General features: G+C 38.3%; 1 protein-coding gene across 4 annotated transcripts in view; it reads left to right on the top strand.

Annotated features, from left to right (window-relative positions):
- The window catches only part of LOC142984759 (uncharacterized), a 93,705-nt gene that overhangs the window by 52,137 nt on the left and 18,531 nt on the right, over nt 1-23,037 (top strand). For 3 of the 4 annotated variants that reach the window (XM_076132542.1, XM_076132538.1, XM_076132539.1), the window contains 23 exons: nt 75-379; nt 1,210-1,456; nt 2,056-2,194; nt 2,689-2,832; nt 3,449-3,548; nt 4,217-4,316; nt 4,962-5,084; nt 6,097-6,230; nt 6,712-6,870; nt 7,831-7,917; nt 8,414-8,543; nt 9,016-9,082; nt 13,134-13,285; nt 13,934-14,074; nt 14,677-14,856; nt 15,922-15,992; nt 16,470-16,651; nt 18,012-18,153; nt 18,799-18,989; nt 19,740-19,838; nt 20,371-20,554; nt 21,672-21,855; nt 22,644-22,713. In XM_076132542.1, the coding sequence (XP_075988657.1) occupies nt 75-379; nt 1,210-1,456; nt 2,056-2,194; nt 2,689-2,832; nt 3,449-3,548; nt 4,217-4,316; nt 4,962-5,084; nt 6,097-6,230; nt 6,712-6,870; nt 7,831-7,917; nt 8,414-8,543; nt 9,016-9,082; nt 13,134-13,285; nt 13,934-14,074; nt 14,677-14,856; nt 15,922-15,992; nt 16,470-16,651; nt 18,012-18,153; nt 18,799-18,989; nt 19,740-19,838; nt 20,371-20,554; nt 21,672-21,855; nt 22,644-22,713 (3,331 nt within the window). The remainder of the gene's footprint in view (nt 1-74; nt 380-1,209; nt 1,457-2,055; nt 2,195-2,688; nt 2,833-3,448; nt 3,549-4,216; nt 4,317-4,961; nt 5,085-6,096; nt 6,231-6,711; nt 6,871-7,830; nt 7,918-8,413; nt 8,544-9,015; nt 9,083-13,133; nt 13,286-13,933; nt 14,075-14,676; nt 14,857-15,921; nt 15,993-16,469; nt 16,652-18,011; nt 18,154-18,798; nt 18,990-19,739; nt 19,839-20,370; nt 20,555-21,671; nt 21,856-22,643; nt 22,714-23,037) is intronic. The other variant, XM_076132541.1, reaches the window with a different exon arrangement.

Genomic DNA, 23,037 nt, shown 5'->3' with positions numbered 1-23,037 from the left:
TTGCGCCAAAAGCAATTAGATTTAAAGTAAATTATATAAAATAAAAAACTTTACCTCCATATTCCTTTTCCCAGCTGCCAGAAATCTTGCCAAGAAACTCAGTAAAACCAACCAACCCATTCTCGGGAGAAGACCAGAAAGACGACCTACGTCTATACGAGAATCACGAAAACCTATTTCTAAGGAACATATCTCAACGGCAGTCGAAAGAGTTGAGGAACTCCCGTCTATTGAGACAGTCTTCTGAACCGCTTTGCGAGAAGAAGAGTAATGTGTTGCAGAAGAGTCTGTCTACTGAGCAGAAGAATGAGAGCTCTGGGGATGATAAGAAGATTGAGAATAGCCCGCCTAAGAGTCGGATTCCTGTTGCTAATTTCAGGTGGGTTTTAAAAGTAGTTTAATAAATAATCTATAAGTAAATAAAATTATAAGCAAAAACAGTTTTACTAATAATAACACCTATGTATAATTTTAATAGTATTGATGGATGTGATATTGTTTTCTGTATATATGTAGTTTATTGTGTTACGTTATTATTTTGTAAAAGTGCGCTTCTCGCCATCAAATGTAAGAGTTTGGCGAGTTTACTTGAAATAAACAATAATTATAATGTTTATATGTACATGTAAAATGTGTTCAAACAAACAAACGCGCAAACCAATGTTTGTGTGTTTGTTTGTTTGATGTGAAGTTCTGAGTTCGATTCTCGGGTGGGATTTATTTTGCATTGTTTTGACACGCTTAACCTTTGGATTTATTAGTCGGATTTTAAAATTATTTCTGTATAATGATGCCCAGATATTATTATATGGAGAACGTTATGTTATGTTGTTTAAAATTACGCGACAACATAATACGAGTGTGCTAATTAACACAAGCGAACACGTAAAAACAAGTAAAATTTTGACGCATAGTCGATCGAAACCAGCTAGTTTTATTTCTTCTAATATTATGGTATTTTTGTATGGTAGTATTTGATTGTAATTTTGGAATTGTTAAGTAAATACTACATGTACTTAACAATTCCAAAAATATTAATGCTATTTCATTTCGACGTGCAAAATCATAAATACTTTTAAATTAACAATGTCATTTTGTATTCATTATTTAATTTAAACATTGAGTTGCATATCACTATCACAATCATTACAAAAGTAAAACATCAAAATATACCCAACGTCACATTTGAAATCCACAAAACCATTCCAGATATCCCAACAAGAGCGAGCTCCGTTCAGCCGACTCCTCCCCCCTCAAGAAGGCCGAGCGCTCGTCCCCCACCCCCCACGAGCCGCCCGAGCCGCTCGAGCCGCTCGAAGTGCCCGAGTACCAGAACGTACGGCACGAGCCTGATGCTGACGTGCCGCCGCCCATACCCAGTCTGCCGATCAGCCCACGGACTATTATAGCTAATGCTTATTATGATAAGCTGTTGGCTGAGCCGCAAGTGCAACAGGTGAGTGACCTTAAACTTTGAAAAAATAATAATAGTCCCACTGCTGGGCAACGGTCTCCTCCCAAAGAGGGAGGACTTAGGCCTTGAGTGAACCACGCTTCTGGGATATGTTTTTTTGAATTTATGATTAATTTTAGGGCCGTTACAAACGGACGTACTTACGTATGTAACAATGAAATAGGTCGTTCATAAGACATGTAATGAAAATGAGAGGAGATAAAACTGACATATTATTGTTATGACGTAGTTTGTAACAGCCCAAGTAGCACGTAGCATGTGTGCACAGAAGGATGTATCCTACTTGTAACCAGTTGCGCTCACCGGTCCATAAACAATCAATGTCTTAGCAACTTTAATGCTGACATTCTGTGGCATGGATGGTTGACCTAACGGTTACCGATCTGAACGTCTCCGTGATTTGGAGGGCACGTAATAATTTTGGTCCCGGCTATTGTTAATTACGGATAAATTAACAGTCAATAGCCATGTGTTGGATGAGTGAAACAACTTTGACTCAAGGTTGACCACTAACCATACTATGAATGACTATTGTCAAATTCAAATGTGAGTGTGAATAATTTCGCTTGTGTTGTTCCCAGGCTCTTCTGCCGCAGAATTTAGAGAAGAACCCGGACGAATGTTTCAAGAAGGCTCTATTGTTCCCGCTGCTAGAGATCGACCCGCCCAAGCAGTGTCTGTTCTTATTGGTCGATGCTATTGACGAAGGAGTGTTAGGCGGTGAGTAGACATGACTATTGTTTCGTATATCATTGCACAAAAAAAGTAAACAACACGATGTATCAAATAGATCGATAATATTGTGAAACATAAACTTTACTCGGGCTCGTGGACGACCGTCCTTTTAGCAAAGAAAACAAATCTAAACTCCATTTGCATAATTGTTTTATCTTTCATATTTACCTTCGAACCTGTTTCCTCCCCACTAGAAGCTCTAGCGCCCAATAGAAGGGCAGGGGGGGGGGGGGGTTTCTTGGCCCTTTCAACAATATTGTGAATAAAAAAACGTACAAATTATAAGCTACATTATTTTCGAGTTCATATTAAATTTGCTAATATACCGATATTATGATATAATAGCGACACGTTGTACCAAATAAAAAAAGGATTCTAAAAACATAACCACTGAAGCTTTAAAAAATCATTGAAAAGTTGTTGACCATTATAAAATAAGTTTTAAACTGCCTATATTTACCGTCTGATATGTTTTGCAGGAGTATGCGAGGAGCGCGACGGTACAGAAGGTTCTACCAGCGTGGCGGGTCTGCTCTCCCGCCACCAGCACCTGTTCCCGCAGTGGCTGCTGCTGGTCTGCACCGCCAGGAGGCACTGCCGGAACCTCACTAGGATGTTCACTGGTAAACACTGTGTTATATCCTACTACTAGCTGACCCGCGCAACTTCGCTTGCGTCACATAAGAGAGAATGGGTCGAAATTTTCCCCGTTTTTTTTACATTTTTTACTGGTACTCTGCTCCTATTGGTCGTGACGTGATAATATATAGCCTTCTTCAATAAATGGGCTATCTAACGCTGAAAGATTTTTTTTAAATCGGGCCAGTAGTTTCTGAGATTAGCGCGTTCAAACAAACAAACTCTTCAGTTTTATAATATAGTATAGATGTCAATTTGAAAGTACATAATATATAATATTTATTATGTGACTCAGATGTATGTATGTTGATAGGCTATGTCGTAGTATATATGACGGCCGATCACGACGTCTGAACTTCGATTCCCGAGTAAGGCGAAATGTTGTGCTCTTCATAATTCTATTAAAATTTGCAATAGCAACCCGAAGTTTTAGTAAGTTGCCCAGTAAAATAGTAACAAGCTCGCCCTCTATAACATGGGACTAGCATAAAATCTATCAATATTGAAACGGGGTTGTATTTCATACATCTCTGTCTACACTTTCGGCAGTAATAAGGCGTGATAGTATGTATGTAAACATATGATTAATTATTGTTTCAGGGTTCCGTAAGATAACACTGGATGAATTGCAGCGTGCGCACGTGTCCGCCGACGTACAACGTTACGTGCTCGCACGACTTGACACCGAGCCTAGACTGAGGTGAGGATAATACAAGTCCACTGTTTATTTGTTTGTCGTATGGTTAGTGGTCAACCTAGTGTCAAAGTTGTTCAAGCCGCCCGAGAGGCCTTTGACGTGGCTTAAGGGCTGTTATCTTAGTAGACAACAACCGGGACCGACTTTTAACGTGCCCTCCGAAGCACGGAGACGCCCAAATCAAATACCACTATGCGGTCACCCATCTGTGGAAAGACCTCGCCAATGGTTGCTTAACCCACAGATCTACAGATCAGAAAAAAAAAAAAAAAAAAAATCTTTTACCGACCGGTGAGCGCAACTGGCTATCGGCGCCTGTAAACAAGTCCACTGATAAGTCGAAAGTAAATAATCTTATTTTAGATGTGAGGTTATTTACTCATAAGTTTTAAACTTTCGCGTTATACGTTTAACATATATAATAGTATATGGGAATTAACGCGAACACGCATTTTACCTCGGAATTCCAAGACATTCCAAGGTAATATTATATATACTATTACGTTGATCTTTTTTTCATCGAAAAAGACTTTTGCGATACTAAAAACCAGTTTCATGGTTTGTAGATGTCTCGGAAAGTATATCCGATAATTAAAGTGTTATGTGGTATTTCATTCTGTTAGTATTTGGTTAAGAAGGTTCGTATAATATGACAAACTGATTTGTTACAGAGCGCGGGTGTCGAGTGATTCCACAGCGGCGGCGGCTGCGGCAGCCGCGCTAGATCACTTGCGAATCAAGAGCGATGGCTGCCTACTGTATCTTGAGAAGGTAACTTGATTCTACGTTTCTCTCTTTCGTACTTCAAAACTCCAATTGACCTCACTTAGCGAATACTAGCGGCGTAATTTATGTTAGTTTTGGAAATGTATTGAAGCGTCAAGGTTTTTTGCTATTATGAGATTCTAAATATTCGGCAGCAAAAAGTCCATGCGTTCTTGCATAAAGAATATTCAGGTTTTAATAACGAGTCGTTCGCGTTTTTATAACGGGTTAGTAGTGTATTGTAGTGTTATTATTCTATCAGATAAAATCTTGAACACGAAAACCATTGACTTTATTCTAAATAATAATATTATGTATTCTAACAAGAAAACAAAGTTTTTTTTTCTTGTTAATTTGTGCTGTATATTCTGAGTAAGTGTTTGTTGTCCCGATTGTTAATATTTAATATGTTAATATGTAAAATTGTATATGTAAGAGTCTAATGTTTAAATATTTGCATGCTATATTGTTTTTTATGGCGAAATGTGTCACGAACTGCAAAACTTTTATACGATCTTTGTAAATACCACATTTTTGAGCAAATAAATATAAATAAATAAATATGTTGCGGGGTCTTTTTTTATATGAAATCACATACTTAATTGTCAGTACCTTGCAAGATCAAAATTTACGTAATATTCTTATTTTCAGGTGCTAGACGGCGTTGCAGATGGGTTCATAGCTTTGCGAGAGATCCGCGAGATCCCGGGCACGCTCAACGGTTTATACTTGTGGCTTGCACAAAGATTGTTCCATGGACGAAGGTTTACTAAGGTAAAGCAATCACTATTTCAAAACTACAATGGATAATCTGGTCCATCTATAGAGCCCGATTTTCAATTCTTGAAAACTTCTTCGTCAAAGTTGTTCAAGCCGCCCGGAAGCCTTTGACGTGGCTTAACGACTGTTATCTTAAATGACAACAACCGGGACCGACTTTTTACGTGCCCTCCGAGGCACGGAGTCGCTCAGTTTAAATACCGCTATGCGGTCACATATGTTTACCGTAATACTGGTCATTTCTATGAAATAACCCAGCCCAGGGGGGCTATCACGTATCTCATTTGACAACTATTTGAAAGCCACTCTGCTGTACATTGCTTTGTCTCTTAGATAATAATGATTAAGACGTTACGTCAAAGCAGCAATATACTGAAAAGTGGCCATCAATTTGACATAAACTAGCTGTCAACTGAGATACGTGATAAGCCTGCTGGTTTGCTTAATGCACAGATCGTTTACCGACCCGTAACTGCAACTAGCTATGATCGCCGTTTGATGCAATAGTAAACCTGCTTGCATGTTTATGTGCGTGATGAGCACGAGTATAATATGTATTTTGATCAAGAATTTAGAAGTTTTTTTTTTGTGTTGTTTTCGTAGGTTAGTGGTAAACCTAGTGTCAAAGTTGTTCGAGCCGCCTGAGAGGCCTTTGACATGGCTTAACGACTGTTATTTTAGTAGATAACAGCCGGGACCGACTTTTTACGTGCCCTCCGAAGCACGGAGACGCCCAGCTCAATTACCACTATGCGGTCACCCATCTATGGAATGACCGCGCCAAGAGTTGCTTAACCCACTGATCGTTTACCGACCGGTGAGCGCAACTGGCTATGAGCGCCTCGAAGAAGTATATTGTTACTTATATACTTCTAAATTCTTATCTATTATTCTTATTCTAAATAGTTATCTGGTTACCATAGTACAAGCTCTGCTTAGTTTGGAATCAAATGACCGTGTGTGAGTTATCCCATTATCTTATTTATTCTATCTCGCTCTCTCCCAGGTCCGTCTGCTTCTGGACGTGGTGCTGGCAGCTCGTTGTGGTGTCACTGAGGAGATGCTGTACAAGTGCCTCCTCACCAAGGAGTACGCGGTCACCAGGGATGACTTCAATAGACGGCTGCATTTACTTAGAAGGTATGTACTTACATACTTACCGAATTTACTTACTTAACTAGCTCTGTGATGCGGTCGGTAGTGTATACGACTGCCACAAAGAGGTCTCAGGTTTGAATCCTGGGTTCATAAAAAATTGGTCTCAAAAAGTTGTCCTTGAAATTTTCTGACTGTAACGAAACTGTAGATAACGGCATTTTGTTTCGAGATATACGATAAAAAGGTGCGAGAAAAGAAATATGCAATGCTGTTTCGTAACTATCTGGAAACTGCGATTTGAAATATCTTTAGCAGCATCTGGAAACAGCATTGCATGTTTCTCTTCTCGCGACTTTTCGCGAATATCTCGAAACAAAATGCCGTTATCAATAAAATTGTTTTTGTAGTTAACGGCATTATAGTTAGAGGACGGCAGCATAGTAATGTACCCTCTCAAATCTTAATCCTTTACACGCTGTTGAAATCCGTGACTGTTAAGACTTATTTATGTGAATGTCCCCAGGATCCTGGTGATGGAGCGCTCGACGGGCTACCTGTGGCTGTTCCACCACTCGTTCGCCAAGTGGCTGCTGGACGTCAAGCACTGCACGCGCCGCTACCTGTGCTGCCCGGCCGACGGCCACGCCGCGCTCGCCATGTACTACACGCTCGATGCCAAGAGGTCACTATACTTATAGATTAACTAGCTGACGCGGCAAACGTTATTTTGCCATATAAATAAAAAAAGAGTGTCACTTAGGGGTATGAAAAATAGATGTTTGCCGATTTTCATAGATACCAGTTAAGCACAAAAAATTTCATCAAAATCGGTCAAGCCGTTTCGGAGGAGTATGGCAACGAAGACTGTGACGCGATTAGATTGACTGCCTCCGTGGCGCAGTGGTTCTAGTCGCCACGTCACTACCATTGCGTCGGGAGGTTTCGATTCCCACACGGAACAATAATTTGTGTGACCCACAAATAATTGTTTCGGGTCTGGTTGTACTTTGTATGCGTTGTTTGTATGTTTGTAAAAGTCCCCGCGACACAAGAGCAATTCTTAGTACGGGAGTCGTATTTCAATAAAAAGAAATAAATTGTCCAACATGATTTGGTTGTATGTTATAGAGAAAACATAAAAAAAAATTAACTTGCCGACTCGTGTCGACGACTTGATGCCGATATCGAGTTCGCGACTGCCTTTAAAATGGAACCTACGACATCAAGTTCCAAACATTTCAGTGAATAAACTCTAGAAACAGTTAGAAGTGTCAATCACTTCAAAAGATACGAGGTCGAAATGCTATTTTTATTAATTTGTTTAAACTTATTATACAGAGCTATACACAAGTTTTACGTCTTTGTAAACGAAACTTTTACTGCAATTCGTTCTTTAATTACTTCGAAGAGTGTGGCGCGCACTAATCGAGTGCCTGACATCATAAATGTGGCCGTTACGTTAAAATAAAACAAAACGTCCCGTAAATTCTTTCGCTCGTTACTATCAAGTAGCCGGCTTTTAAAAAAAGTTCTTGCGGCATACACAGGGGGAGCTGATTAGTTTTTCATACAAAATTTGGCGATATCTCCTGTTGAAGGGTCCTCAATTTAAAACTAATATTAATTTATTTGTTTGTTTCAGATTGTCGGCGCTAGAGATTCATAACTACGTGTTCCACATGACAAGTTTAGAACAACATCTGTCATCGCAGAAAAAGACCAAAAATAGGTGAGTGTTTGATTGCCCGCCTTGCCTGCCCCACATCATCTTATATGGGAGTAATTTAATGTCTACTGTACGAAGAATTTCTAATATTATTATTGAATAATACGTATTTAATCTTGTATCAGTCAAATAATTATTGGATAATTCTGTTATGCTACTGGTAGTGGTAGGTATTTCAAGTTTTATATTAGGCTTTGAACTTTTTAAACGCCCTGTCAGTTTCTCTATAAAAGGACAATTATAGTAATAAAAAAAATAACAGTTTTAACTACCTTGTCAATCTACAATCTCCCGACAAAAAGCCAATTTTAGGAATTATAATATAATACCGACTATAGTCTATTCGAATTTTAAAGATTTTGCGCGCATTTATCTCAAAACGGTAAACGACCATTTGTAGTTTTGGCTCACTACTTACGAAATTAAAGAATACATTTTCTATTTTCAGTTAATTCTTCAGTATATGTTCCAATATTGACTTTTTGTTTGTTGTGAACAGTGATCAAAACGCTGACGAGCTGGACCTTCACTCCCTCATACTCTTATGGGTGCTGGACTCCGGCTGTGATGTGGAATCCGCGCTGAGGAAGGAGAGCGACTCTCACACACCTGCTCATCTCTTATTACAGGTATTGTTAATGGATGTGCGATCCACAAATAATTGTTTCGGGTCTGGTTGTGCTTTGTGTCCGTTGTTTGTATGTTTGTAAAAGTCCCCGCGACACGAGAGCAAAGCTTACTGCGGGTTGTCTTTATAAAAAAAAAACTTCTGATATAGCTGTCACCATAAAATGTCAAGAGCAATGTCCTAACTTGTTTCAAGAGAACGATTTTTAAGTTAAGCTTCGATAGCCTGATTGATTTATTAGACGAACAATTGCCCCCTGCACTGCGTCTACGATCAGTTAGCGACCAATGGCAACATGCGCTTTATTTGTTTGTCGGCATTTATACTAGCCTATGCCCTAGGTAAAATTAGTCTATATTTTTCAGAACTATCTATTTTTTGTAACTCTCTGAAAAAAATTGGTTCATGTCCTGCATAAATATTAATTAATTGAAGGTTTATATGAGAATGCAACATCCTTTGTTTTGTTATAGCAACAAGAGACGAAGAGCGAGGAAAAAGATGGTGATCCTGATTCTGAAAGCAAGGACTCTGTATCCGGTGAGTTCTTAGTAATATTTATTATTGATTTTATAGTACTTACTGTATAGGGATGCAAAGTTCACAAATTTCACTTGGCCAGCGTGGTGGACTTTTCCTCATTCGGGATTGTGATCCTTGCACAGCAGTTAAATTTATACATAAAAAAGAGGAAATCATACAAGAATCTCATAGGTGGGTGTTCTCCAAAAAGGTCAGGTGCGTAGTACTCGTAACCGGTGATCCTGTATGACAACATGCACGAATGTGAAGCCTAAGAACTTTATAGTGTTCGTACCAAGTGGCGTTGTTTGGTCTTAGCCCCTTACAAAGATATATAGAGATTATATAACATGAGGAAAGATCATAAAAAGGTCAGGTGCGCGGTACTCGTAACCGGTGGTCTTGTATGACAACATGTATGTATGTGACACAAAAGAACTTTGTCGGGATCGTAGTAATTGGTGATTTTAGGTCTCTGCCTGCCTTCATAGGGGAAAAAGCATACTTTCTTGTATGTATAGGTTATAAATAATGTGTGTGCTTTATTTCGCATTTATAATATTAATACGATGTATGTCTCAGTACTGCCTACATCTTCGAGTATAACGGGCGTGATATTATGAATGTTTGTACGTACGTCGTGAGTAGTTGTATTTGCGTAAAAGTTACTCTTCATACGTGCTTATGGAATTTAACCTGACAGAGCTGAAATGTACTTTGACCGATTTCCATATAAAACCTTTTATTATAATAATTACTCGTTAACCAAGTTAAATGTATTGCAATATGTGTTTCCCTGTTCCCAGTACCTATGCTATTATATTTTTATAAGCAATCGCGGTATGAAACAGGAAATTAATTAGTTTCATAATAAATAAAATTATTTGTATTGCTGTTTTATAATTGATTGTCTGCCAGGGAGTTATTTTTATAAATTAATTGTATAGGAAAGGAATTCCTATTTGATCTTAGGTTTTACCGGGTTTTGTCTGATCTATACTAATATTATAAAGCTGAAGAGTTTGTTTGTTTCTTTCTTTGTTTGTTTGTTTGTTTGAACGCGCTAATCTCGGGAACTACTGGTCCGATTTGAAAAATTCTTTCAGTGTTAGATAGCCCATTTATCGAGGAAGGCTATAGGCTATATATCATCACGCTACGATTAATAGGAGCAGAGTAACAGTGAAAAATGTTACAAAAACGGGGAAAATTGTGATTCTCTTATGTGACGCAAGCGAAGTTGCGCGGGTCAGCTAGTAAAAAATAAATTAATAAATGATAAGTAACACTATTCCCGAACACATCTATAAAGATACCCCCTATATAGATAGATATAGTAAAAAGACCTTACGCCACTAAATATATGCAGGAGTTAATGAACCTCACAAAAGAATCTAGGTTTACCTATTAAACTTGTTAATTTCTAAGAAAATCCGCGATATAGGTCAGTAGTAGTCGTACCTGCGTAAGTGAATGAGTAAGTCACCGCAGTGCGGGGCGATGACATTAGACTAGCTATTACTAATTATTTACAATTATAGGTAAAAAAATTCATGTCCTGTACTTGCTAAACATACATTTTCTTTTTATATTTACCTTTTTGATAGATTTTTTTTGGCAATACGATCGCGCATTTTACATGAGACTAACTTTCTCACTGGGGAAAAGCGGGTGTATTTTCGTATACGTATGCCTACACCTTCGCGTATAACAGGCGTGATGTTATGTATGATAACCTTTTCTAATGTGTCTGTGATTTGAACTAACATTTTTATTTCAATTAATAATTCTTGACTGCCTATGAGGACTGGGTTGTAGTTTAAACTTCTGCTTATTAGTAGCTTCCGATTCGATTCCCGTATCGGGAAAATGCTGTTGGACTTTTAACCTATGTGTTAAATCCTATGTGTTAGTACAGATAATAAACTATCTGAATACCAAATTTCATCAAAATCGGTTTAGTAGATTTTACGTGAATGCGTCACAAACATACATACATTCATCGTCACAAACTTTCGCATTTATAATACAGTAATAAAATTGTTATGAATCGAAAATTTAAGTTTCAATTTCCCAAACAACTTTATAACTCGGTATCTTCATAAGAAAATACCATACGAAAATATTTTCAGATAACTTTCACGAATCATCAGTGATTCATTCTCTTTGCTATAATGATAAGATGATAACACCTACAACTAGGCATAATACTGTTATCAGTACAATGTAACTGACCTAACGATTTTTCATATTAATTATAACAGTTATGTGTAATTCCTTTATCATATCCTGTGCGGTTTTCACTAGGAAAGACGCTTGGGTTTGCCCGCGTTCATAATTATAAATGTGAAACTTTATTTGGTTTATTAAAAACTAAACTAAACTTCGTCGGCGTGGAAACCCTTCCCGTGTAAATTTCTACTCCGGGATAAAAGTAGCCTATGTGTTATTCTGGGTCTTCAGCTACCTACATACCAAATTACATCGTAATCGATTCAGTAGTATTAGCGTGAAAGAGTAACAAACATCCATACATACATACATTTTCACAAACTTTCGCATTTATAATATTAGTAGGATAACTATTATTTAAATATCATAAATATTTTAGCCTTTTTTGCACGATTACGTAAAAACTTGAATTATTTATTTATTTTCTTTTTATGGTCAAAACCACGCGAAATAAACCCCATAGTTAACGGGGAAAATACCCCATATATGAATGATTTCTATAAATATACATTACCTTTCAAAAACCATTGACGCAAAACTACCATACAGTCAAATTGTTAGTAGTGATACATGTAATACATAAATTATGGAAATTAGACCTTATCGACGTAGAAATAAGGTTGAAATTTAATTACTCATTGTATTAGGAAAAATATAATTGTACATATTAAAGTTTTTCAGTCGGTTTCCTGTAGTCAAAGGAGTTATGTGTTTGTGTGACTTATTAAATAAAATTAATAATAGAAATAAAAATATTCCGTTTTAAGCAGTTTTTACAAGTGAAGATATCGTCTAAGAAAGAATTTTATTCTAAAAAAAAATAAGTGTTCAAATAATAGTAAATTTGTGAGAAGTATTTCTACAAAAATATATTAACGAAAAAACACTTTGTAATAGTGTTATTGGTGAAAGTGAAAAATAAGTGAACAGTGATAAAAATTTTGAAAAAGAACTATTTTAGATTTTTATAAATCTTATTTTACGGAGTCCATAATAACTTTGATAAATAGCTATATAGTGCTATTTAGTTTCCATGGGAGTTAGCAGAAACAATTTACACGAACGAAATCAACGTTCTTTTGCTTCATACGAATTCATACATTTTCTCATAAACACTCACCTATTACAATTTGGCACTTGAATTCGTATACAAGCGAAAATGTATAAGAATTTTGAAGTAATTGATAAGAAGGAGTGGGTGTATAGTTCTTATTTTAACTATAAACATGTCCAGGGTAAGATATTTTGATTTCTTATATGTATATTTAAAAGCAGCAAAAGCCTAAAGATGTAACATTTTTTATATTATAAACCCCTCCCTCATTACGGGAGGAGACCCTTGCCTAGCAGTGGGACGATAATGGGTTAAACTAATTTATTTATAATAATGTCCTCCTAGCCGATATATATCTACGGTGGTCAGTTTCATTGAAACTGGCCATCTATGCAGGACTTTGTTTATAGTGTTCAAGTGTGTGCACAATACATAGGTACACTGTTTATTCCTAAACTCTCACAGCCCGGTGGAACGGATGAACTGACATGACCAATGAGAGATCAGGCGTAGGACCGACAGCTTTACGTGCGCTCCGAGGCATGGAGGTCCCTAATTTTCACCTTAATTTCCTAACTCCGAGCAAGTTATGAGAAATTCTTAAAAGAAACCACAGAAAAGATTTTTTGACCCGACCCAGGATTCGAACCCGAGACAAAAGCGTTTTTTTAATGAGTTTCAACGCTATTGAATAGATAAACTATCGCTAAATGTACCTCAGATACGGGGGGTAAGTCAGACAGTCAACTTCTGCAATAACTAATTGTTATTACTTGTCCACAGTAGACCCGACTCCCCTAGAGTCAATCATGCCGGAGCTGATCTCGGGCGAGGCTACAACAAGATGGCCGCGGGATCGCCGTGTGTTGAGAGCGTTGTTGGAGCTGAGCCGAGCTGACTCCGTGCCGCCTGAAGCTACTAGAGAACATATATTGGTAAGTAACTGTTAAGATAAAGATATTTATTTGCTCAAAACATGTGTGGTTTACATAAGCTGTTAGTAGGTACATATCCAGGCGTATGTTGTACCAATAATTGGCATGCAAATGTTGGATGAAATAATAATAAAAACTGTATTATGTAACTGACTGTTTAACTGCTGTGTTTGTTAACTATCTTTTGAAAGAGGTAGGTTTTGATGGAAATCGCTGTTATATTTTTTAGGAAGTAGGATTTCCAAGTATCGCCCGTATTACATTTACACGTACACTTACCCACAAGGTGAACGAATGTCAGAAATTAAGGGAATTATATTGTGTCTAGTTGTGAAACAATTTCAGTTACAATGATTATTTCGTAAATCATATTTATACGTTATATAATAACGCTTGTAAAAAAATATGAAGGAAATAGTTTCAAAAGATAATAAATACAGGGCTAGGAAAATATATATAATTCCAGAAGCTTTAGAACACTCAACTTTGACTTTTGTATGTCTGTCTCGAATGGAACGAGTTTTCTATGTATGTGAACTTTTCACATCGTAAGGAAAAGTATGATTTAATTCCAAGAAATATCAGTTATGTTTTAAGTAACCTTGCGTATTGTCGGTTCAGTTCTCAATTTTATTTATTTGTCTACAGTTATCATCGGAACAACCTTTAGCAAGTGAGGACAACAACGAAACGAAAGAGGCAGAAGAAGAAGAAGCCCCATTAGATCCTAATGCTGTCCACGAACTAGCTGCCAAAGGTGATGAGGAGACGCTTGCTGCTTTGTTGAAGGTATGAAGCATTTTAATTTACAAGTAGCATGTTGTGATGACTGTTGGTCGAAACTTTATTTAATTTTAAATAGTATATTGATAAATATTTTTTTCGGGTCTCGTTGTATTTTGTGTCTGTTGTTTGTGTTTGTAAAAGTCGTCGCGACATAAGAGCAATTCTTAGTGCGAGAGATATCTTTTTAATTAAGAGAAAATAAATAAGATAATGTTTACTTTATTACATGAAACCAAAGGGCCTGTATTTGTAACTTTTTTTAGATAAAAATTGGTCGACCGAACTGAGATGTGCACGAAGAATTTATTTTTGACTTTGTAGAAGGGTGTAGTTTTGTTAAAAAGACCTAGTTCGTTATTTTAGACCTTTGCTTTGCCGTAAATATAACGTTTAAATAGTATAGGTTTAGTAATTCATACTAACGTACAAATTCTTTTTGTAATCCAGTATTCGTGGGCACGTATACGTCCGTGTACGCTAATATTATACGCAGATCAAATGTTTTATCAATCTTCAGGCGTTTCTCAGCCTCTTATCTTAACACTGTTTATGTAAAATGTCCTAGTTTAGCAATAAGCATTCTTAGTTATTTTATTCTCCTCCAGCGCTACCCAGCACTAGTAGAAGCGACAGATGCATCAGGTGGTACGGCGCTACACTGCGCGGCGCGGGGCGGTAAAGCACACGCCGCCGCCGTGCTGCTCAGAGCTGGGGCCAGGCCTGATGCCGCTGATGCTGATGGCTGGAGTCCACTAAGAGCTGCGGCTTGGGCTGGACATACCGAGGTATGAGATACTAGAGTATTTATAACCCAGCGTTAGTATAAGCGATAAATGCTTTAGCCGGTACAGCAAATGTGGCTGCCGTGCTGTTAAGAGTTGGGGCCAGGCCTGATGCCGCTGATGCTGATGGCTGGAGTCCACTGAGAGCTGCGGCTTGGGCTGGACATACCGAGGTATGAGTTGCTAGAGTATTTATAACACAGCGTTAGTAGAACGATAAATGCTTTAGCCAGTACTGCAAATGTAGCCGCCGTGTTGTTAAGAGCTTAAGAAAGGCTTCATGCCGCTGATGCTGATGACTGAAGCCCGCTGAAGGACATACTAAGGTGTGTGCCAATACTAAAAATCAATCATGTGACGAAGTGACGGACAATGCACAGCCGAAACTACAGAGCGTAGAAACTTGAAACTTTTTATGTAGATTCCTTAGCAAGTGTAGAGGAGCACTAAGAGAGGCGCGGGCTTATCAAAAACGCGGGCTGAAAGCTAGTTATACTTAAACGTAAATTAGTGACTAATATAGTCACGACGGATATTCATTCGGCTGCAGTGAGTAGTTTTATTGCACTAACTACTTAGGGCTTTAAGCAGTTCACAGAGTTCGCAATAGGTTTCCAGAAAATCTTTAACTATTCGACATGATGGACAAGATTTCAAAACCTCACCGTTTTGACGCTTCTTACTGATTCATTTTTGAAATATTATTTAAAACTATATACAGTTAACAGGAAAATGATTTAACTATATCAAGTTTTATCCTTAAGTGACCCAATTTTTTTCCTTTGTTAATATCATATAACAGGTCAATTCTGAGATAAGCGCTAACAAATTACAATGTTGAATTTGAAAATATTTTAATACGAAACTTTAATATACCGTAGACGGTAGGCAGATACCAAAGAACTTACCTTGCTAGGATCCATACAAATTTATTTTGCTTCATTGTCATTCATACATCTTGTCATACAGGACCGCCGGTTACGAGTACTACGCACCTGACCTCTCTGAAGACCAAGAACATAAAAATTGTTTAGAAAATTCTTTAATTTTGTTTCATTTTCTATTCAGGTGGTTGAAGTGCTACTAGAATTTGGCTGTGACGTCGACTGTGTAGATGCTGACAACAGAACGGCTTTGAGGTAAATATATTTATTTTTATTAGGGCCAGGCCACAACACTGCCTTGCGACGTTGCATCGTAAAAATCTATGACACAGCACAACGCATCGTGGCAATTTCCGACGCACAAATCTGCGATATGACACCGCGGTAGTCGGTGTCCGTACTTTGAAATTCCTGTAGCGCAACAGGTAGAACACGTGTTATACGGTCTCTCTAGAAACTAACCGGTTACCGCCTTGTCGCAAGATGTCGTATCCGATGAAATTTTAGTGATGCGACGTCGCAACGCAATGTTGTGGCTTGACCCTTACTCTGTTATAATCGGATCAGAGGACGATATCTTTTAAGTATCATTGGGAATTAGCTCTGTTCTTTAATTCAACGAATTGCTATAATTGAAAACGTTTTATACCATTATCTATGTGATAATTCCAGCTGTCTAGCTTTAATGAAAGAAGTATATAAATAAATGCAAGTATAATTTCCCCCCTTCAGGGCTGCAGCATGGTCAGGTCACGAGGCAGTGGTCTCCCGGCTGCTGGCGGCCGGCGCCGACCCGGACAAGGCGGACGCGGAGGGCCGCACGCCTCTCATAGCGGCCGCCTACATGGGACACGCCGAGATCGTGCGAGCGCTGCTGGACGCGGGCGCCAAGATCGACCATGCTGATGAGGATGGTGAGCTTTGAAGACTGATATATACTGTACTAGATTTTACCCGCGACTTCGTCCGCCACTTGAATTTTCCCATGGGAATGCGTCATTTTCCCGGGGTAAAAAGTAGCCTATGTCCTTTCTCGAGTATCAAAATATCTTCGTAACAAATTTCATGCAAATTGGTTCAGTAGATTAGGCGTGATTGAGTAACAGACGGACAGGCAGAGTTACTTTCGCATTTATAATATTAGTATGGATATTCTTTTACAAAAAAAGTAAATGTTCTTATATTCGTGTTTTATAATGATTATGATACCCATTAGCATGGGAATTTTTGAGTTATACATGCATATTTTATTATTATCTGCGAAATTTTGATTGATGAAATCCTGTTCAAAATATACTTTACTTATTATAATTTACTTTACTTTTAAGCAACGTAATTCTAATGTCATTTTAATGAATTTAATGTAAAAATATTGCATTTCTACGATCCTGACTTTTATCCTAAAATTGGTCCGCTATATTACAGCTTTTAAAACTTGTGAAACTTAAACTATCTGATTGATAAAGTGACAGCAAATTTATGAAAACAACTGTCTAAATTTCACCTAGATAATCTATACTTTGTGGAATAATATGGGAATTAGTAGTGACAAATATCGTATATTAGTTGTTTGTATGGTATATTCCTTGTTGTCCCCTTTACGCGGTCACCTCGGGGTGACAACAGCAGCTAGGTTCGGTAATGCAGAATCTAGGCTTTCTAATCCTTTCACCACAATGGTACTCTCAAACACTAGGCCAAACACCCCGCCTCTACCTCCAGATATCAACGACTCGTCTCACTGGGAATTTTCTTCCTACTTTCCCAGTTGTCACCCCGGGGGACAGTGTTAGATGGGACAACTGGGAAGATACCGTTAGTATAACACATGTGTGGTTCTACATATCGATTTATATGTATGTATATCCCGTGACATCTCTTTGTGATATGAGCACGAGTATAATTTTCTGAGCCTGGTTGTCAATTTATCTATTTAAGTATGTATTTAGAAGTATATGAGTTGTTTATCAGTTGCTAGTTTTTACTCGCGACTTCGTCCGCCACCTGAATTTTTCCATGGAAATGCGTCATTTTCCCGGGTTAAAAAGTAGCTTATGTCCTTTCTCGGGTATCAAAATATCTCCATACCAAATTTCATGCAAATTGGTTCAGTAGTTTAGGCGTGATTGAGCCACAGACAGACAGACAGAGTTACTTTCGCGTTTATAATATTAGTATCGATGGATTTGGTTACCATAGTACAAGCTCTGCTAAGTTTGGAAACAAATGACCTTGTGTGAGTTGTCTAATGATATTTATTTATTTATCTGTCAGGTCGCACAGCACTATCAGTAGCGTCTCTGTGCGCGGGCGGGTGCGCGTGCGCCGCACTGCTGCTGGAGCGCGGCGCAGACGTGGCGCGCGCCGACCGGGACAGTGCCACGCCGCTGTTAGTTGCTGCCTTTGAGGGACATACGTGAGTTGCTTAGTTTTATCAATTTATTTATCTTCCTTTGCCCAGTAGTGGGACATAAGAAATGGCCGAAAAAAGAAAAAAATAAGATGTTTTAACAATATCCTAAGACTTATTTTATCAAGTGCTTTTGAATGTCAAATACTTACTTACTTACTCCGTTGGCTCAACGATCCAAAATGTGTCTTGGCCTCCGACACGAGAAAACGCCACTTTGCCCAACCTTTAGCTACTTCTTGCCAATCCCCGGCTTGAAGCTCCCTCAGATCCGCCTCCACTGCATCCTTCCAGCGGTATCTTGAATGTCAAATAATAATACAAAAATCTATACAGTCAACTAAATTCGAAAGAACGTCCATTTGGGTCATATGTTGAAAGTACCAAAAATTCTATTTAATATTTGGTTTGAGAGACTTCAACATTGAACATTTGTTGCTTAATTTTAAAAACATTACATCAACGTGCTCCTGTATCAGAAATGGAAATTCTACTCCAGACGCAAGATCGTAATTCTTAGGTTTACGACACTAGATGGCATTAGTTTATACACACTAATGCCATCTAGCGACCATTGTATCAATTCTAACAGTACTTACTCGAGCATTTTATCAAGCAACGGCTATAAAGCCCTTTCTTTTCATCTCCTAGTGAGATCTGCGAGCTACTGCTGGAAGCTGAAGCGGACGTAGAAGCAGTAGACGCGGCGGGTCGGACGGCTCTATGGGCGGCGGCGGCGGCGGGACACGCGCGAGCGCTGCGCCTGCTGCTGTTCTGGGGCGCCTGCGTCGACAACATGGACGCTGACGGACGGACCGTGCTCAGTGTCGCGGCCGCACAAGGTGATACATACACACCAGATTGTTATCGCAATTAGGTAGTTGACTGGGTCAATGAAACATTATGAAACTAGTACTCGTAAAAGATTTATCTACAATGCTGACTATTAACGTTTTTAAACTCTCGCGACTAGTACACATAATATTATAATGCAACGGGTCTTATACGCGGTTGAAAATTTAAAGGTTAGGATACCTTATTTGCTGCCCGACGTTTCGATCGAATTACATCGACCGTGGTCACGAGCTGATTTTAAGTCTTTAAATGCTGACTATGTATTTTTTTCGTACTCCTTTGATAGCAACGAAAATTGAAAATTGAAACTGCGACGACACTACACCGTATTATAATACTGTGTTTTTGACATTTCTAAAAAAAGTTGCTTTGATATGATATGTAGAGATCATTTTCTGTTGGTCTTCAATCATATCTGCAGGCGTTGTCCACAGTCAGGGGTTAATCCAGTCCATTCTAAAATACCAAGATTGGGCTCTATAATCGATATCAATAAGCAAGTTTAATAGAAATATGTGTACGCATACCTTAAGAACAATTGCATCTAGTTGGATATTTTTTTTTTGTGTTTGCAATAATCATTACAAGGTTTATATAGGATCGACACAATTCCCACGTTCTTTTACTATTCCCAGTCGAAGTCGGACCAGAACGCTAGGAGAAAATATTTTTTTCCTATCACCATTTAATCTCAGCCATTTTGTTAGATTACCAAAATCTTTTATATCTTTGTATAGGTAACGTGGAAGTGGTGCGTCAACTACTAGACCGAGGTTTAGATGAACATCACAGAGACAACTCCGGCTGGACGCCGTTGCACTACGCTGCGTTTGAAGGTAACATTAATAAAGACTTTTTGTGTTTAGAAATAAAATAGTAGTATTTAACAACTCGCTGACATCAAGCATGATTAGCAACAATATAATACCAATATGGCCGAATATTCAAACGTCTCTTTAATCTCCGTTTTCTGAGATACATTTAGCGGTAGTTTTTCTATGCAATAGCGTTTAAACTCATATAAAAAACGCTGTTGAATAGATATATTACCGCTAAATGTACTCAGAAAGCGGGCATCAGTGAATTTCAACTTTGTACAGACACTTTTTCTTTGACGTGTAGGTATTGTAGCGAAAGATCATCGTCGCGCATTATAAAAAAGAAATTGCCGTTTAAATATTTGACTACTAGAAACTATAAGATCATGAATTTTGCAAATACTGGGATTTAATTTCCCTCGATCCTAAATTGCAATCTCGCTCTTACTTCGCAAATCTTTAAAAAAAAGCTTTTCTATAGCTGGTTCATCGCGTCATGTAGGTCTATGAGAGTTGTCTACAGTTTCCCATGATCGCCAATCTTTCCCAGGTCACATAGAAGTATGCGAAGCGCTTCTGGAAGCTGGTGCAAAGGTGGACGAAGCAGACAACGACGGCAAGGGTCCTCTGATGCTGGCGGCACAGGAAGGTCACACCAGACTGGTGGAATTGCTGCTTGACACGTGGGGAGCACCTGTAGACCAAAGAGCCCATGATGGGAAGACTGCATTCAGGTAACTACTTAACGATTTTAAATGTATTATACAAGTCCCGTAAAAAAAATCGAAACGCTAGTTACCACGGCGTAGCAACCCCTTTCTGCCGACGTTGCAGCCGTGCATATTGATGCACATTAGAATGACGCATATTGATGCGTCATTCTAATATTGTTAACGCATCATTTTAATTGTTATTAATTATATTTGATTCCTAATTAGTCTTGTATGAGATCTCGAACAATAAACATTGTATTTTTTATAAATAAATATTTTTTTAATTTAATTGCCAATCGCAATAACTCGCTCCTTAAGATTTTCTTGAGGCATTTTTTTACAAAAATACTTTATGTACGACAAAACAGTATACACCCCTAAATAGGGGATAGTTTAGGGTTACCATTGATAAATGAGGATGCTCCAAATTTAAATTTAATAAAGAGAAAACACGAGTTTTGTTCCACTATATACAATTTTCGTTGTGAAAAAAAATACCAATTTAATTAAATCTTTGATTTAAGCAAAATTTTACTCACAAAATGGTGTAGAAACGTAATTTCTGTATGTTTTATTACGTTTTCCACTGATTTTAATTCGATATCTTTGATTTTACTGAGATTTACGATAGCCTATTGTAGAGACTTGGACTGCTCATCTTGTATGAGATTTTTAATAATAAAAGATTGTATCGGGCATTATTTTATAGTCCCAATTTGTTATTTAGTATCGTGTCACAAACGTTAATTAGAAATAAGGCAATCATTTGGTCGAATTTCAATTTCAAGAAATGTATTTAAGTCCTATTTTCTGTTCTACTAGCTGACCCGCGCAACTTCGTTTGCCTTATTTAAGATAATCATAATTTTCCCCGTTTTTGTGACATTTTTCACCGTTACTCTGCTCCTATTGGTCGTAGCGTGATAATATATAGCCTACAGCCTTCTTCAATAAATGGGCTATCTAACACTGAAAGAATTTTTCAAATCGGACCAGTAGTTCCCGAGATTAGCGCGTTCAAACAAACAAACAAACTCTTCAGCTTTATAATATTAATATTAAGTATAGATATATAGGCAATAATTTGTTCGGATTCGGTTTGAAGAAATTTATTTCAGTCCTATTGTCTGTCCCACAGGTTGGCAGCGTTAGAAGGTCACGTAGAAACAGTAGCAGCTCTCCACGCGCGAGGGGCTGACGCGGATGCCCTGGACGCCGACCGGCGCAGCACGCTGTACGTGCTGGCGCTGGACAACAGGATGGCCATGGCGCGCTACCTCATCTCGCACTGCGCCGCCAGCGTCGACACCACGGATAACGAGGTACTTGCGACCTGCTGCCACTTGCGACCCCACAGCCAGTTGAGCTCACCGGTCGGTAAACGATCTGTGGGCTAAGCAACCTTATGGTCATTCCATAGATAAGTGACCGCATAGTGGTTTTTGAACTGGGCGTCTCCGTGCTTCGGAGGACACGTGAAAAGTCGGTCCTGGCTGTTGTCTACTAAGATAACAGTCGTTAAGTCATGTCAAAGGCCTATCGGGCGGCTTTAACAACTATGACACTAGGTTGACCACTAACCGCACGGCATGGCTCCGAAGCACGGGGACGTCCTGTTCAAATACCACTATACGGTCACCCATCTATGGAATGAGCGCGAGCGAGAGCGAAAGGTGAGCGCAACTGGCTATGAGCGTGAGCTGCTAGTACTTGCGGGCTCCTGGATTACCAGATTCTTATGACTGGATTACTATTATATATGTCCTGATGGATAACTAGTGGAGCTCATGGCTTAGACGACAACAGATCGGATCGATCTCTGAAATTAAGTTACGCTTGCCGAGGTTGATCTATGGATGGGTCTTTTACATATCGGGTTCATCCGTGTTTTGGATCACACGTTAAATTGTGGGTCCCGGCTATCGTTTTCAAAGATTTTTGACAGTCGTTAACTGTAGTAACGATGGTCACCCATCCACAGATCAACCTTGGCAAGCGTGGCTTAACCTAACAGATCGATTCGCGCGGCTGTCGTTAACTAAGCCACGAGCTCCTCTTATTTTACATTAATGGTATTAAATTTTGTAAGTAATGTTTGTGTCTTCATCAGGGTCGAACTCCACTGCACGTGTCAGCGTGGCAAGGTCATACTGATATGGTGAACTTGCTGATCAAAGTTGGTGAGTAATTAATACTTTATTTTAGTAGTTTAAAACTAGATATTTTATGTTACTTTACTTTTTAATCAATTTGAACGCTTATTACAATCTGCCTTAAAACATTTTTTTTTTGTATAAAAGTAATGCTTTTTTGTAGTGAAATTATCAGTCAATTATGGCATTTAATATTACGAAAGTTATGAAAATTATATTGCCACTTTAACAAAATATAATTCAGTTTTTAATAAACTAAAATAGATTCAGTTTTTAATAAACTAAAGTTGTCTCTTTTTTTTATATAAGTGAGCCTATTGGTACTTAATACGAACACAATCCTAAATCCGG

This window comes from Anticarsia gemmatalis, chromosome 28 (assembly GCF_050436995.1).
Source record: "Anticarsia gemmatalis isolate Benzon Research Colony breed Stoneville strain chromosome 28, ilAntGemm2 primary, whole genome shotgun sequence".
Taxonomy (NCBI): domain Eukaryota; kingdom Metazoa; phylum Arthropoda; class Insecta; order Lepidoptera; family Erebidae; genus Anticarsia; species Anticarsia gemmatalis.
This window is presented reverse-complemented; position numbering and strand designations above follow the sequence as displayed.